Raw genomic sequence first — 15951 nt, forward strand, 5'->3', positions numbered from 1 at the left:
CAGGTCACCATCTGCACCTGTCTGGTGGCCCTCTGTTCTCTACCTCACTCAAGTCACCCTATGCACCTGTCTGGTGGCCCTCTGTCCTCTACCTCACTCAGGTCACTCTCTGCACCTGTCTGGTGGCCCTCTGTCCTCTACCTCACTCAGGTCGCCCTCTGCACCTGTCTGGTGGCCCTCTGTCCTCTACCTCACTCAGGTCGCCCTCTGCACCTGTCTGGTGGCCCTCTGTCCTCTACCTCACTCAGGTCACCCTCTGCACCTGTCTGGTGGCCCTCTGTCCTCTACCTCACTCAGGTCGCCCTCTGCACCTGTCTGGTGGCCCTCTGTCCTCTACCTCACTCAGGTCGCCCTCTGCACCTGTCTGGTGGCCCTCTGTCCTCTACCTCACTCAGGTCACCCTCTGCACCTGTCTGGTGGCCCTCTGTCCTCTACCTCACTCAGGTCACCCTCTGCACCTGTCTGGTGGCCCTCTGTCCTCTACCTCATTCAGGTCACCCTCTGCACCTGTCTGGTGGCCCTCTGTCCCCTACCTCACTCAGGTCACCCTCTGCACCTGTCCGGTGGCCCTCTGTCCTCTACCTCACTCAGGTCACCCTCTGCACCTGTCTGGTGGCCCTCTGTCCCCTACCTCACTCAGGTCACCCTCTGCACCTGTCCGGTGGCCCTCTGTCCTCTACCTCACTCAGGTCACCCTCTGCACCTGTCTGGTGGCCCTCTGTCCTCTACCTCATTCAGGTCACCCTCTGCACCTGTCTGGTGGCCCTCTGTCCCCTACCTCACTCAGGTCACCCTCTGCACCTGTCCGGTGGCCCTCTGTCCTCTACCTCACTCAGGTCACCCTCTGCACCTGTCTGGTGGCCCTCTGTCCCCTACCTCACTCAGGTCTCCCTCGGCCTCCGCCCTCTCCCCCCGTTCACTCTCTTGCTATGCCTCTCTCACTCTTACTCTGTACATTGCTTCACTCTGTCCATCCTTTGCCTGACTTCCTGTCATCTACCTTCCTCTGTGTCACACTCTTCCTTCCTTTGGTCCTCCATGTCACCCGCTGCCTTCTTCTGGAAGTATACAGCTGACCTGTGCTCTCCATCCGCAGGTTGTCCAGGAGCTGTCACAGTAATTGTCCATTCTGAAGATTAAATGTCAATTCAAAATTACCCAGTGAGTACTTACCTCCCTCCACCTCAAGACTGTGGCTATAGAGCATCATGTAGTCATGTGACACATCTAATACCTTAGATATATCCTCTTCTCCCAAGTGATTAGAAACACTCTGTGAGGCTGATAGGTGGCCGGTCTGATAAGAAGTTTGCCTCATTGAGTGTTGCTAATCACTTAGAAGATGAAAGATAAGAGGTGCACACCGAGACTTCAGGCGTCAGATTTCTTCTTGACTGAATTCTTGCTTACTGTGGGAATTGGCGATTATTGTAGAGACTACGTCACCTGCCGTGCTGCTGACAGATACATCCAGAGGCCTAAGCCTTGTGATGTATGCGGTGGGATACGAGGGGGATACGGGGGTTGTGGGCTTTATCTTACGCCGGTGTGCGAGCTCTGGAATATGCTACATTTCCCAATAGGCTTTCTATGTGAGTGGGTGGGGTTAGCAGGACTCACAGGCTTTATCTATGAGTGGGTGGGGTTAGCAGGACTCACAGGCTTTCTCTATAAGTGGGCGGGGTCAGCAGGACTCACAGGCTTTCTCTATGAGTGGGGGGAGGCAGCAGGACTCACAGGCTTTTTGTATGAAGGGTGGGAGAATCAGGTCTTTCTCTCTTCAGTTAACCCCTGCTCTTCCTGCACAGATGCCGGTGACGTTCCACGATGTGGCGGCCTGCTTCTCCACTGAGGAGTGGGCGGGGCTGGAGGACTGGCAGAAGGAGCTGTACAAGAAGGTGATGCTGGAGATCCACTCCGCACTGGAGGCCATGGGTGAGAGCCCACATGTTACAGGTCCCAGCACCCCCGACAAGGCATAACTCCTCCTCCTGGCGCTGCCTAGATTGGTAGAGTCCATGATTTTGTTGGTTGCCTCCATATACGCACCTACAGTTTGTATCCAGTGTAGATAAGAAATGCACACGAGGGGCAGCAGAATCCCCCCACACACAGAGCATCAGATTTGGTTGTATTGGTCTGGAATACAACATGTTCATCCTACAGATTTCTATAGACCGGGGGCAAAAAACAAATCCCTCAATTCCCATCAGGTGACAAACATATCGAAACGTAGATGAGAAAGTGTCTGAACCTAAAAGATCAGCAAACTCTGCGGGGTCAGTAACAAACACAGCGGAGCCCCTCCCCGGGCTGCAGTACCACAGCTCAGCCACTGCACTGACAATGGAGCTGTTCCTCCAGCTCTGTCTCTGGAATGATCCTCTAGGCCATTGATTTGTTGGGCGACGGGTCCAACTGGCCTGAGGATAAGTAATTTATACCCTGAAATTGGAAAACCCATTTATATTGTTATTTTTGGATAATGTGAGTCCCGGTCAGAGCCCATGTGATGCACCCGTGTGCGGCCACCACTCACCTGCTCCTTCTGTCTTAGGCTTTGAGATCCTCAACCCTGACGTCCTGTTCTGCATTAAGAAGGTGAAGGACCTGTACATGGACATCTGTGAGACGGACCTGAGCAGTACAGGTGAGAACCGGAACCTTCAGAACCCATCCTGATACACCAGGGACATCACTGATAGATCCAGGACCCGGGACTGTGGGGTCTTCTTATATTTCTTATTCGTGGCCTCTTTCCTTCCAAAATCTACTTTTATCATTTGCTAATGAGCCTGAAGGGCGTTACCAGAGCCCCTCTGTGATCTCACCCTCCCCCCTGCTCCCTCAGCACTTGGTGCAGTGAGCACTTCCTGCAGAGGGGAGGGTGAGACAGTGTAACAGCCAGTAAAGCCAGATCACAGAGGGGCTCTGGTAACGCCCTTCAGGCTCATTAGCAAATGATAAAAGTAGATTTTGGAATGAAGGAGGCCACGAATAAGAAATATAAGAAGACCCCACAGTCCCGGGTCCTGGATCTATGAGTGATGTCCCTGGTGTATCAGGATGGAGTCTGTGGAGTCTGATGGCAGATTCCCTTTAATGTTTGGTGATGTAACTGTGTGTAGTCAGGTGTCTGGAGCCGGGGGGGGGGGGGGGGGGGGGGCGGTTATTTTCATAGGACCCCTCTCCTTATGCCCCCATTTATAGTGACCCCTCTCCTTATGCCCCCATTTATAGTGACCCCTCTCCTTATGCCCCCATTTATAGTGACCCCTCTCCTTATGCTCCCATTTATAGTGACCCATCTCCTTATGCCCCCATTTATAGTGACCCCTCTCCTTGTGCCCCCATTTATAGTGACCCATCTCCTTATGCTCCCATTTATAGTGACCCATCTCCTTATGCCCCCATTTATAGTGGCCCCTCTCCTTATGCCCCCATTTATAGTGACCCATCTCCTTGTGCCCCCATTTATAGTGACCCCTCTCCTTATGCCCCCATTTATAGTGACCCATCTCCTTATGCCCCCATTTATAGTGACCCCTCTCCTTGTGCCCCCATTTATAGTGACCCATCTCCTTATGCTCCCATTTATAGTGACCCCTCTCCTTATGCTCCCATTTATAGTGACCCATCTCCTTATGCCCCCACTTATAGTGATCCCTCTCCTTATGCCCCCATTTATAGTGACCCCTCTCCTTATGCCCCCATTTATAGTGACCCATCTCCTTATGCCCCCATTTATAGTGACCCCTCTCCTTATGCCCCCATTTATAGTGACCCCTCTCCTTATGCCCCCATTTATAGTGACCCCTCTCCTTGTGCCCCCATTTATAGTGACCCATCTCCTTATGCCCCCATTTATAGTGACCCCTCTCCTTGTGCCCCCATTTATAGTGACCCCTCTCCTTATGCCCCCATTTATAGTGACCCCTCTCCTTGTGCCCCCATTTATAGTGACCCATCTCCTTATGCCCCCATTTATAGTGACCCCTCTCCTTGTGCCCCCCATTTATAGTGACCCCTCTCCTTATGCCCCCATTTATAGTGACCCCTCTCCTTATGCTCCCATTTATAGTGACCCCTCTCCTTATGCTCCCATTTATAGTGACCCCTCTCCTTATGCCCCCATTTATAGTGACCCCTCTCCTTATGCCCCCATTTATAGTGACCCATCTCCTTATGCCCCCATTTATAGTGACCCCTCTCCTTGTGCCCCCATTTATAGTGACCCATCTCCTTATGCTCCCATTTATAGTGACCCCTCTCCTTATGCCCCCACTTATAGTGATCCCTCTCCTTATGCCCCCATTTATAGTGACCCCTCTCCTTATGCCCCCATTTATAGTGACCCCTCTCCTTATGCCCCCATTTATAGTGACCCCTCTCCTTGTGCCCCCATTTATAGTGACCCATCTCCTTATGCCCCCATTTATAGTGACCCCTCTCCTTGTGCCCCCATTTATAGTGACCCCTCTCCTTATGCTCCCATTTATAGTGACCCCTCTCCTTATGCCCCCATTTATAGTGACCCCTCTCCTTGTGCCCCCATTTATAGTGACCCATCTCCTTATGCTCCCATTTATAGTGACCCCTCTCCTTATGCTCCCATTTATAGTGACCCCTCTCCTTATGCCCCCATTTATAGTGACCCCTCTCCTTATGCCCCCATTTATAGTGACCCATCTCCTTATGCCCCCATTTATAGTGACCCCTCTCCTTATGCCCCCATTTATAGTGACCCCTCTCCTTATGCCCCCATTTATAGTGACCCCTCTCCTTATGCTCCCATTTATAGTGACCCCTCTCCTTATGCCCCCATTTATAGTGACCCCTCTCCTTGTGCCCCCATTTATAGTGACCCCTCTCCTTATGCCCCCATTTATAGTGACCCCTCTCCTTATGCCCCCATTTATAGTGACCCCTCTCCTTATGCTCCCATTTATAGTGACCCCTCTCCTTGTGCCCCCCATTTATAGTGACCCCTCTCCTTATGCCCCCATTTATAGTGACCCCTCTCCTTATGCCCCCATTTATAGTGGCCCATCTCCTTATGCCCCCATTTATAGTGACCCCTCTCCTTATGCCCCCATTTATAGTGACCCCTCTCCTTATGCTCCCATTTATAGTGACCCATCTCCTTATGCCCCCATTTATAGTGACCCCTCTCCTTATGCCCCCATTTATAGGGACCCCTCTCCTTATGCCCCCATTTATAGTGACCCATCTCCTTATGCCCCCATTTATAGTGACCCCTCTCCTTATGCCCCCATTTATAGTGACCCCTCTCCTTATGCCCCCATTTATAGTGACCCCTCTCCTTATGCTCCCATTTATAGTGACCCATCTCCTTATGCCCCCATTTATAGTGACCCCTCTCCTTATGCCCCCATTTATAGTGACCCCTCTCCTTATGCCCCCATTTATAGTGACCCCTCTCCTTATGCTCCCATTTATAGTGACCCCTCTCCTTATGCCCCCACTTATAGTGACCCCTCTCCTTATGCCCCCATTTATAGTGACCCCTCTCCTTATGCCCCCATTTATAGTGACCCCTCTCCTTATGCTCCCATTTATAGTGACCCATCTCCTTATGCCCCCATTTATAGTGACCCTTCTCCTTATGCCCCCATTTATAGTGACCCCTCTCCTTATGCCCCCATTTATAGTGACCCCTCTCCTTATGCCCCCATTTATAGTGACCCCTCTCCTTATGCCCCCATTTATAGTGACCCATCTCCTTATGCCCCCATTTATAGTGACCCCTCTCCTTATGCTCCCATTTATAGTGACCCCTCTCCTTATGCCCCCATTTATAGTGAACCCTCTCCTTATGCCCCCATTTATAGTGACCCCTCTCCTTATGCTCCCATTTATAGTGACCCATCTCCTTATGCCCCCACTTATAGTGATCCCTCTCCTTATGCCCCCATTTATAGTAACCCCTCTCCTTATGCCCCCATTTATAGTGACCCATCTCCTTATGCCCCCATTTATAGTGACCCCTCTCCTTATGTCCCCACTTATAGTGATCCCTCTCCTTATGCCCCCATTTATAGTGACCCCTCTCCTTATGCCCCCATTTATAGTGCCCCCTCTCCTTATGCCCCCATTTATAGTGACCCCTCTCCTTATGTCCCCGTTTTCGTTCCTTCAGTGCAGCATTTAAGAGCAAAAAAACAAAACTCACCTATCTGGTGTGTGGTCTCTCCGACGGCGGCTGTCCTTGGTCCTGAAGGCGCCCAGCGATGTAGTGACGTCATTGGGGCAGATTTATAAAGCTGTCTGAAAGTCAGAATATTCCTAGTTGCCCATGGCAACCAATCACAGCTCAGCTTTCATTTTACCAGTGCTCATGAATATTTTAAAGGGGAGCTGTGATTGGTTGCCATGGGCAACTAGAAATATTCTGACTTTCAGACAGTTTGATAAATCTGCCCCATTATGTTGCTGTCCATAGTGTATTACTCCCCTCTCTGCCAGAGCACAAACTACAGTCAGCTGCCGCGCAGGAGTCCGGCCCAGGTACTGCTGCTGCCCCCACTCTCTCTGTGTGACCGCCCCCAAAATGGCCTACAGCGTTACCCACAGCTGTTCACTACCTCGCAGATTCTGTATCTGGGGTATCAGAGGGGCTGACATCATAGAAGGCAAAGTTCTGGATGTAGTATACGGCAGCTGTAATAAGCTCATCATGTTATGCTATCAATGTCACAAAATAAATTGCACAAAAACAAGGTCAAAATGAGATTTCTCTGCTATTTAATAATAAACGTGTCCCGCCATAGACTTAGTCCCCCCCCCACCACCACCAATCCAATGTCAGATCCATCATAGCATCCTGTGATGTCTCCTCCAGCCGCCTCTCCCAGGGATCCAGGCCGAACCATGAAACAAGAGCGGCCCGCTCACCTGGACTGCTGCCAGAAGAAGGGAACCAAACCCAACACTCACGCAGGTGGGACCACGATGGGGTAAAGGATAAAGGGTCCCTAGAACTGTTGTGAGTAGCTCGGCACCAAGGCTGTAGGGTGATGGGTACAACTGGTGGTCCAAGTCCTCAGCAACAGGATGATGGAGGGACCACATTGTAGTAGGACACATATCCAGGACTGGGGGAGAATGGAGGCTACTTCAGGTACCGGACAATATCTAGGCCGCAGAACTAGACAATATCTAGGAGATAAGCCTGAGGTGGGGTGGGTGCTACTTGGGTCCATCATCCTCAGTGATAAGATGATGGGACTGACTCGTCACAGGAAGATCATGTGTCTGGTCGTCTGGGAGATAAATATGAATGGTGCAGGATAGAACTGGTGGTAAGATGATGGGGATATGTGGTGACTGATCAGCCATGTCGTAGACAGTGTTGGGCACAAGGATTATACACTCCCGGGCCACTTTATTAGGTACACCATGCTAGTAACGGGTTGGACCCCCTTTTGGCTTCAGAACTGCCTCAATTCTTCGTGGCATAGATACAACAAGGTGCTGGAAGCTCCTCAGAGATTTTGCTCCATATTGACATGATGGCATCACACAGTTGCCGCAGATTTGTCGGCTGCACATCCATGATGCGAATCTCCCGTTCCACCACATCCCAAAGATGCTCTATTGGATTGAGATCTGGTGACTGTGGAGGACATTTGTGTCCAGTGACCTCATTGTCATGTTCAAGAAACCAGTCTGAGATGATTCCAGCTTTATGACATGGCGCATTATCCTGCTGAAAGTAGCCATCAGATGTTACAGGGTACATTGTGCTCATAAAGGGATGGACATGGTCAGCAACAATACTCAGGTAGGCTGTGGCGTTGTGCCAAGGGGCCCAAAGACACCATGACACCACCACCACCAGCCTGAGCCGCTGATACAAGGCAGGATGGATCCATGCTTTCATGTTGTTGACGCCAAATTCTGACCCTACCATCCGAATGTCGCAGCAGAAATCGAGACTCATCAGACCAGGCAACGTTTTTCCAATCTTCTACTGTCCAATTTCGATGAGCTTGTGCAAATTGTAGCCTCAGTTTCCTGTTCTTAGCTGAAAGGAGTGGCACCCGGTGTGGTCTTCTGCTGCTGTAGCCCATCTGCCTCAAAGTTGGACGTACTGTGCGTTCATAGATGCTCTTTTGCCTACTTTGGTTGTAACGGGTGGCGATTTGATTCACTGTTGCCTTTCTATCAGCTCGAACCAGTCTGCCCATTCTCCTCTGACCTCTGGCATCAAGAAGCCATTTCCGCCCACAGAACTGCCGCTCACTGGATGTTTTTTCTTTTTCGGACCATTCTCTGTAAACCCTAGAGATGGTTGTGCGTGAAAATCCCAGTAGATCAGCAGTTTCTGAAATACTCAGACCAGTCCTTCTGGCACCAACAACCATGCCACGTTCAAAGGCCACAAATCACCTTTCTTCCCCATACTGATGCTCGGGAGAACTGCAGGAGATTGTCTTGACCATGTCTACATGCCTAAATGCACTGCCGCCATGTGATTGGCTGATTAGAAATTAAAGGAAACCTACCATTTCAAATCGTCGGTGTAAGCTGTAAACACCAAGCACCAGCTCAGGGTGAGCTGGTGCCGGTGCTTAGTTTCGTTAGTGTTATAAACCGCGGTAACGTGAGCGCGCAACGCCTGCGGCATTTCCTATGTAGGCACGCGCACGATCGTGAGCACGCAGCGCCGAAGCAGTTTCTGCTATAAAGTTTAAAAAGTGTTAAAACCGCGATACCGCGGTTTATAACACTAACGAAACTAAGCACCGGCACCAGCTCATCCTGAGCTGGTGCTCGGTGTTTACAGCTTACACCGACCATTTGAAATGGTAGGTTTCCTTTAAGTGTTAACGAGCAGTTGGACAGGTGTACCTAATAAAGTGGCCGGTGAGTGTACATGTCCTCAGGATAAGCACGTGTCTAGGAGGAAGGTTTGAATTGTTTGTTCCTTCACAGCCTGTACCCCCGATTTACTACTGAGGATCAAGCAGGACGAGCAGATGCAGCAGAGCCCCGCACGCAGCAGAGGTGAGTTCCCCCTCCCTCAGGTCCTGTCCTTTCTCTGAATCTCCAGTCACCATAACTTTCCATACAATGAGCGGTCCTAAGGGCCCTGGTGGATATTTAGATGACTTTAAAAAGGACTTCTCACCTTCTTCACCAACCCCAACTCTCTGGATGGCTTTAGAGGCATTGTTCCCCTGATCCTGGTGCTGTGTTCTCAGATTTCTATGACCCCGACCATTTCTGATCCATCAATGTAGACTCCAGGTGAAAGATGTTCTTGAAGTGGAGAAGCGGCAGGTTGTAGTATGGGCCTGGATGTGGTACTTTTAGACATGTGTTATACCAAGGCAGCAGACAGGGGACAGTGAGGACCTATGAATTGTGATGTTAGGTCTGAGAAGGTGAATGATAGGTTTTGAGATCTGTTTTGGCCATGGCAAGTTTGGAAAAGTGTGAGAAGCGGGAGGGTATGGCTGATAGAATGTTTGGGACACAGATATGGATCAGCATAGAAGAGGCACAACAGGCCTAGGACAGAGGTGTAGATGGAGAAGAGTAGGAGTCCTAGGACAGAGGTGTAGATGGAGAAGAGTAGGAGTCCTAGGACAGAGGTGTAGATGTAGAAGAGTAGGAGTCCTAGGACACAGGTTTAGATGGAGAAGAGTAGGAGTCCTAGGACAGAGGTGTAGATGGAGAAGAGTAGGAGTCCTAGGACAGAGGTGTAGATGGAGAAGAGTAGGAGTCCTAGGACAGAGGTGTAGATGGAGAAGAGTAGGAGTCCTAGGACAGAGGTGTAGATGGAGAAGAGTAGGAGTCCTAGGACAGAGGTGTAGATGGAGAAGAGTAGGAGTCCTAGGACAGAGGTGTAGATGGAGAAGAGTAGGAGTCCTAGGACAGAGGTGTAGATGGAGAAGAGTAGGAGTCCTAGGACAGAGGTGTAGATGGAGAAGAGTAGGAGTCCTAGGACAGAGGTGTAGATGGAGAAGAGTAGGAGTCCGAGGACAGAGGTGTAGATGGAGAAGAGTAGGAGTCCTAGGACAGAGGCGTAGATGGAGAAGAGTAGGAGTCCTAGGACAGAGGTGTAGATGGAGAAGAGTAAGAGTCCTAGGACAGAGGTGTAGATAGAGAAGAGTAGGAGTCCTAGGACAGAGGTGTAGATGGAGAAGAGTAGGAGTCCTAGGATAGAGGTGTAGATGGACAAGAGTAGGAGTCCTAGGATAAAGGTGTAGATGGACAATAGTAGGAGTCCTAGGACAGAGGTGTAGATGGAGAAGAGTAGGAGTCCTAGGACTGAGGTGTAGATGGAGAAGAGTAGAGGTTCTAGGACAGAGGTGTAGATAGAGAAGAGTAGGAGTCCAAGGACAGAGGTGTAGATGGAGAAGAGTAGGAGTCCTAGGATAGATGTGTAGATGGAGAAGAGTAGGAGTCCTAGGATAGATGTGTAGATGGAGAAGAGTAGGAGTCCTAGGACAGAGGTGTAGATGTAGAAGAGTAGGAGTCCTAGGACATAGGTGTAGATGGAGAAGAGTAGGAGTCCTAGGATAGAGGTGTAGATGGTGAAGAGTAGGAGTCCTAGGATAGAGGTGTAGATGGAGAAGAGTAGGAGTCCAAGGACAGAGGTGGAAATGGAGAAGAGTAGGAGTCCTAGGACAGAGGTGTAGATGGAGAAGAGTAGGAATCCTAGGATAGAGGTGTAGATGTAGAAGAGTAGGAGTCCTAGGACTGAGGTGTAGATGGAGAAGAGTAGGAGTCCTAGGACGGAGGTGTAGATGGAGAAGAGTAGGAGTCCAAGGACAGAGGTGGAAATGGAGAAGAGTAGGAGTCCTAGGACAGAGGTGTAGATGGAGAAGAGTAGGAGTCCTAGGATAAAGGTGTAGATGGACAAGAGTAGGAGTCCTAGGACTGAGGTGTAGATGGAGAAGAGTAGGAGTCCTAGGATAGAGTTGTAGATGGAGAAGAGTAGGAGTCTTAGGACTGAGGTGTAGATGGAGAAGAGTAGGAGTCCTAGGACGGAGGTGTAGATGGAGAAGAGTAGGAGTCCAAGGACAGAGGTGGAAATGGAGAAGAGTAGGAGTCCTAGGACAGAGGTGTAGATGGAGAAGAGTAGGAGTCCTAGGATAGAGGTGTAGATGGAGAAGAGTAGGAGTCCTAGGACTGAGGTGTAGATGGAGAAGAGTAGGAGTCCTAGGATAGAGGTGTAGATGGAGAAGAGTAGGAGTCCTAGGATAGAGGTGTAGATGGAGAAGAGTAGGAGTCCTAGGATAGAGGTGTAGATGAAGAAGAGTAGGAGTCCTAGGACAGAAGTGTAGATGGAGAAGAGTAGGAGTCCTAGGACAGAGGTGTAGATGGAGAAGAGTAGGTGTCCTTGGCCAGAGGTGTAGATGGAGAAGAGTAGGAGTCCTGGGACAGAGGTGTAGATGGAGAAGAGTAGGAGTCCTGGGACAGAGGTGTAGATGAAGAAGAGTAGGAGTCCTAGGACAGAGGTGTAGATGGAGAATAGTAGGAGTTCTAGGACAGAGGAGTAGATGGTGAAGAGTGGGAGTCCTAGGACAGAGGTGTAGATGGAGAAGAGTAGGAGTTCTAGGACAGAGGAGTAGATGATGAAGAGTAGGAGTCCTAGGACAGAGGTGTAGATGGAGAATAGTAGGAGTCCTAGGACAGAGTTGTAGATGGAGAAGAGTAGGAGTCCTAGGACAGAGGTGTAGATGGAGAAGAGTAAGTGTCCTAGGATAGAGGTGTAGAAGGAGAAGAGTAGGAGTCCTAGGATAGAGGTGTAGATGGAGAAGAGTAGGAGTCCTAGGATAGAGGTGTAGATGGAGAAGAGTAGGAGTCCTAGGATAGAGGTGTAGATGGAGAAGAGTAGGAGTCCTAGGACAGAGGTGTAGATGGAGAAGGGTAGGAGTCCTAGGACGGAGGTGTAGATGGAGAAGAGTAGGAGTCCTAGGATAGAGGTGTAGATGGAGAAGAGTAGGAGTTCTAGGACAGAGGAGTAGATGGTGAAGAGTAGGAGTCCTAGGCCAGAGGTGTAGATGGAGAAGAGTAGGAGTCCTAGGATAGAGGTGTAGATGGAGAAGAGTAGGAGTCCTAGGACTGAGGTGTAGATGGAGAAGAGTAGGAGTCCTAGGATAGAGGTGTAGATGGAGAAGAGTAGGAGTCCTAGGTTAGAGGTGTAGATGGAGAAGAGTAGGAGTCCTAGGATAGAGGTGTAGATGGAGAAGAGTAGGAGTCCTAGGATAGAGGTGTAGATGGAGAAGAGTAGGAGTCCTAGGACTGAGGTGTAGATGGAGAAGAGTAGGAGTCCTAGGATAGAGGTGTAGATGGAGAAGAGTAGGAGTCCTAGGATAGAGGTGTAGATGGAGAAGAGTAGGAGTCCTAGGATAGAGATGTAGATGAAGAAGAGTAGGAGTCCTAGGACAGAGGTGTAGATGGAGAAGAGTAGGAGTCCTAGGACAGAGGTGTAGATGGAGAAGAGTAGGAGTCCTAGGACAGAGGTGTAGATGGAGAAGGGTAGGAGTCCTGGCACAGAGGTGTAGATGGAGAAGAGTAGGAGTCCTAGGATAGAGGTGTAGATGGAGAAGAGTAGGAGTCCTAGGACAGAGGTGTAGATGGAGAAGAGTAGGAGTCCTAGGACAGAGGTGTAGATGGAGAAGGGTAGGAGTCCTAGGACGGAGGTGTAGATGGAGAAGAGTAGGAGTCCTAGGATAGAGGTGTAGATGGAGAAGAGTAGGAGTTCTAGGACAGAGGAGTAGATGGTGAAGAGTAGGAGTCCTAGGCCAGAGGTGTAGATGGAGAAGAGTAGGTGTCCTAGGCCAGAGGTGTAGATGGAGAAGAGTAGGGGTCCTAGGACAGAGGTGTAGATGGAGAAGAGTAGGAGTCCTAGGATAGAGGTGTAGATGAAGAAGAGTAGGAGTCCTAGGACAGAGGTGTAGATGGAGAAGAGTAGGAGTCCTAGGACAGAGGTGTAGATGGAGAAGAGTAGGTGTCCTTGGCCAGAGGTGTAGATGGAGAAGAGTAGGAGTCCTGGGAAAGAGGTGTAGATGGAGAAGAGTAGGAGTCCTGGGACAGAGGTGTAGATGGAGAAGAATAGGAGTCCTGGGACAGAGGTGTAGATGGAGAAGAATAGGAGTCCTAGGACAGAGGTGTAGATGGAGAATAGTAGGAGTTCTAGGACAGAGGAGTAGATGGTGAAGAGTGGGAGTCCTAGGACAGAGGTGTAGATGGAGAAGAGTAGGAGTTCTAGGACAGAGGAGTAGATGATGAAGAGTAGGAGTCCTAGGACAGAGGTGTAGATGGAGAATAGTAGGAGTCCTAGGACAGAGTTGTAGATGGAGAAGAGTAGGAGTCCTAGGACAGAGGTGTAGATGGAGAAGAGTAAGTGTCCTAGGATAGAGGTGTAGAAGGAGAAGAGTAGGAGTCCTAGGATAGAGGTGTAGATGGAGAAGAGTAGGAGTCCTAGGATAGAGGTGTAGATGGAGAAGAGTAGGAGTCCTAGGATAGAGGTGTAGATGGAGAAGAGTAGGAGTCCTAGGATAGAGGTGTAGATGGAGAAGAGTAGGAGTCCTAGGACAGAGGTGTAGATGGAGAAGGGTAGGAGTCCTAGGACGGAGGTGTAGATGGAGAAGAGTAGGAGTCCTAGGATAGAGGTGTAGATGGAGAAGAGTAGGAGTTCTAGGACAGAGGAGTAGATGGTGAAGAGTAGGAGTCCTAGGCCAGAGGTGTAGATGGAGAAGAGTAGGAGTCCTAGGATAGAGGTGTAGATGGAAAAGAGTAGGAGTCCTAGGACTGAGGTGTAGATGGAGAAGAGTAGGAGTCCTAGGATAGAGGTGTAGATGGAGAAGAGTAGGAGTCCTAGGTTAGAGGTGTAGATGGAGAAGAGTAGGAGTCCTAGGATAGAGGTGTAGATGGAGAAGAGTAGGAGTCCTAGGATAGAGGTGTAGATGGAGAAGAGTAGGAGTCCTAGGACTGAGGTGTAGATGGAGAAGAGTAGGAGTCCTAGGATAGAGGTGTAGATGGAGAAGAGTAGGAGTCCTAGAATAGAGGTGTAGATGGAGAAGAGTAGCAGTCCTAGGATAGAGATGTAGATGAAGAAGAGTAGGAGTCCTAGGACAGAGGTGTAGATGGAGAAGAGTAGGAGTCCTAGGACAGAGGTGTAGATGGAGAAGAGTAGGTGTCCTTGGCCAGAGGTGTAGATGGAGAAGAGTAGGAGTTCTAGGACAGAGGAGTAGATGGTGAAGAGTAGGAGTCCTAGGCCAGAGGTGTAGAAGGAGAAGAGTAGGTGTCCTAGGCCAGAGGTGTAGATGGAGAAGAGTAGGAGTCCTAGGACAGAGGTGTAGATGGAGAAGAGTAGGAGTCCTAGGATAGAGGTGTAGATGAAGAAGAGTAGGAGTCCTAGGACAGAGGTGTAGATGGAGAAGAGTAGGAGTCCTAGGACAGAGGTGTAGATGGAGAAGAGTAGGTGTCCTTGGCCAGAGGTGTAGATGGAGAAGAGTAGGAGTCCTGGGACAGAGGTGTAGATGGAGAAGAGTAGGAGTCCTGGGACAGAGGTGTAGATGGAGAAGAGTAGGAGTCCTAGGACAGAGGTGTAGATGGAGAATAGTAGGAGTTCTAGAGCAGAGGAGTAGATGGTGAAGAGTGGGAGTCCTAGGACAGAGGTGTAGATGGAGAAGAGTAGGAGTTCTAGGACAGAGGAGTAGATGATGAAGAGTAGGAGTCCTAGGACAGAGGTGTAGATGGAGAATAGTAGGAGTCCTAGGACAGAGTTGTAGATGGAGAAGAGTAGGAGTCCTAGGACAGAGGTGTAGATGGAGAAGAGTAAGTTTCCTAGGATAGAGGTGTAGAAGGAGAAGAGTAGGAGTCCTAGGATAGAGGTGTAGATGGAGAAGAGTAGGAGTCCTAGGATAGAGGTGTAGATGGAGAAGAGTAGGAGTCCTAGGATAGAGGTGTAGATGGAGAAGAGTAGGAGTCCTAGGATAGAGGTGTAGATGGAGAAGAGTAGGAGTCCTAGGACAGAGGTGTAGATGGAGAAGGGTAGGAGTCCTAGGACGGAGGTGTAGATGGAGAAGAGTAGGAGTCCTAGGATAGAGGTGTAGATGGAGAAGAGTAGGAGTTCTAGGACAGAGGAGTAGATGGTGAAGAGTAGGAGTCCTAGGCCAGAGGTGTAGATGGAGAAGAGTAGGAGTCCTAGGATAGAGGTGTAGATGGAAAAGAGTAGGAGTCCTAGGACTGAGGTGTAGATGGAGAAGAGTAGGAGTCCTAGGATAGAGGTGTAGATGGAGAAGAGTAGGAGTCCTAGGTTAGAGGTGTAGATGGAGAAGAGTAGGAGTCCTAGGATAGAGGTGTAGATGGAGAAGAGTAGGAGTCCTAGGATAGAGGTGTAGATGGAGAAGAGTAGGAGTCCTAGGACTGAGGTGTAGATGGAGAAGAGTAGGAGTCCTAGGATAGAGGTGTAGATGGAGAAGAGTAGGAGTCCTAGGGCAGAGGTGTAGATGGAGAAGAGTAGGAGTCCTAGGACAGAGGTGTAGATGGAGATGAGTAGGAGTTCTAGGACAGAGGAGTAGATGGTGAAGAGTAGGAGTCCTAGGACAGAGGTGTATATGGAGAAGAGTAGGAGTCCTAGGACAGAGGTGTAGATGGAGAAGAGTAGGAGTCCTAGGACAGAGGTGTAGATGGAGAAGAGTAGGAGTCCTAGGACAGAGGTGTAGATGGAGAAGAGTAGGAGTCCTAGGATAGAGGTGTAGATGGTGAAGAGTAGGAGTCCAAGGACAGCGGTGTAGATGGAGAAGAGTAGGAGTCCTAGGACAGAGGTGTAGATGGAGAAGAGTAGTAGTCCTAGGACAGAGGTGTAGATGGAGAAGAGTAGGAGTCCTAGGACAGAGGTGTAGATGGTGAAGAGTAGGAGTCCAAGGACAGCGGTGTAGATGGAGAAGAGTAGGAGTCCTAGGA

The 15951-nt window shown here is 49.8% G+C and overlaps 1 protein-coding gene across 5 annotated transcripts in view; it reads left to right on the forward strand.

The window, feature by feature from the left end:
* The first annotated feature begins 1052 nt into the window (after positions 1-1052).
* LOC140122747 (uncharacterized) overlaps positions 1053-15951 on the forward strand; it is a 35624-nt gene continuing 20725 nt past the window's right edge. For all 5 annotated transcript variants that reach the window (XR_011854369.1, XR_011854370.1, XM_072143916.1 and 2 more), the window contains exons 1-5: positions 1053-1161; positions 1809-1935; positions 2558-2650; positions 6863-6961; positions 8959-9030. Coding sequence is in view for 3 of the 5 variants with exons in the window: in XM_072143916.1 (XP_072000017.1) it covers positions 1141-1161; positions 1809-1935; positions 2558-2650; positions 6863-6961; positions 8959-9030 (412 nt within the window). In the remaining 2 variants the exon portion in view is untranslated. The remainder of the gene's footprint in view (positions 1162-1808; positions 1936-2557; positions 2651-6862; positions 6962-8958; positions 9031-15951) is intronic.

Source organism: Engystomops pustulosus, chromosome 3, assembly GCF_040894005.1.
Source record: "Engystomops pustulosus chromosome 3, aEngPut4.maternal, whole genome shotgun sequence".
In the NCBI taxonomy this organism is placed as follows: domain Eukaryota; kingdom Metazoa; phylum Chordata; class Amphibia; order Anura; family Leptodactylidae; genus Engystomops; species Engystomops pustulosus.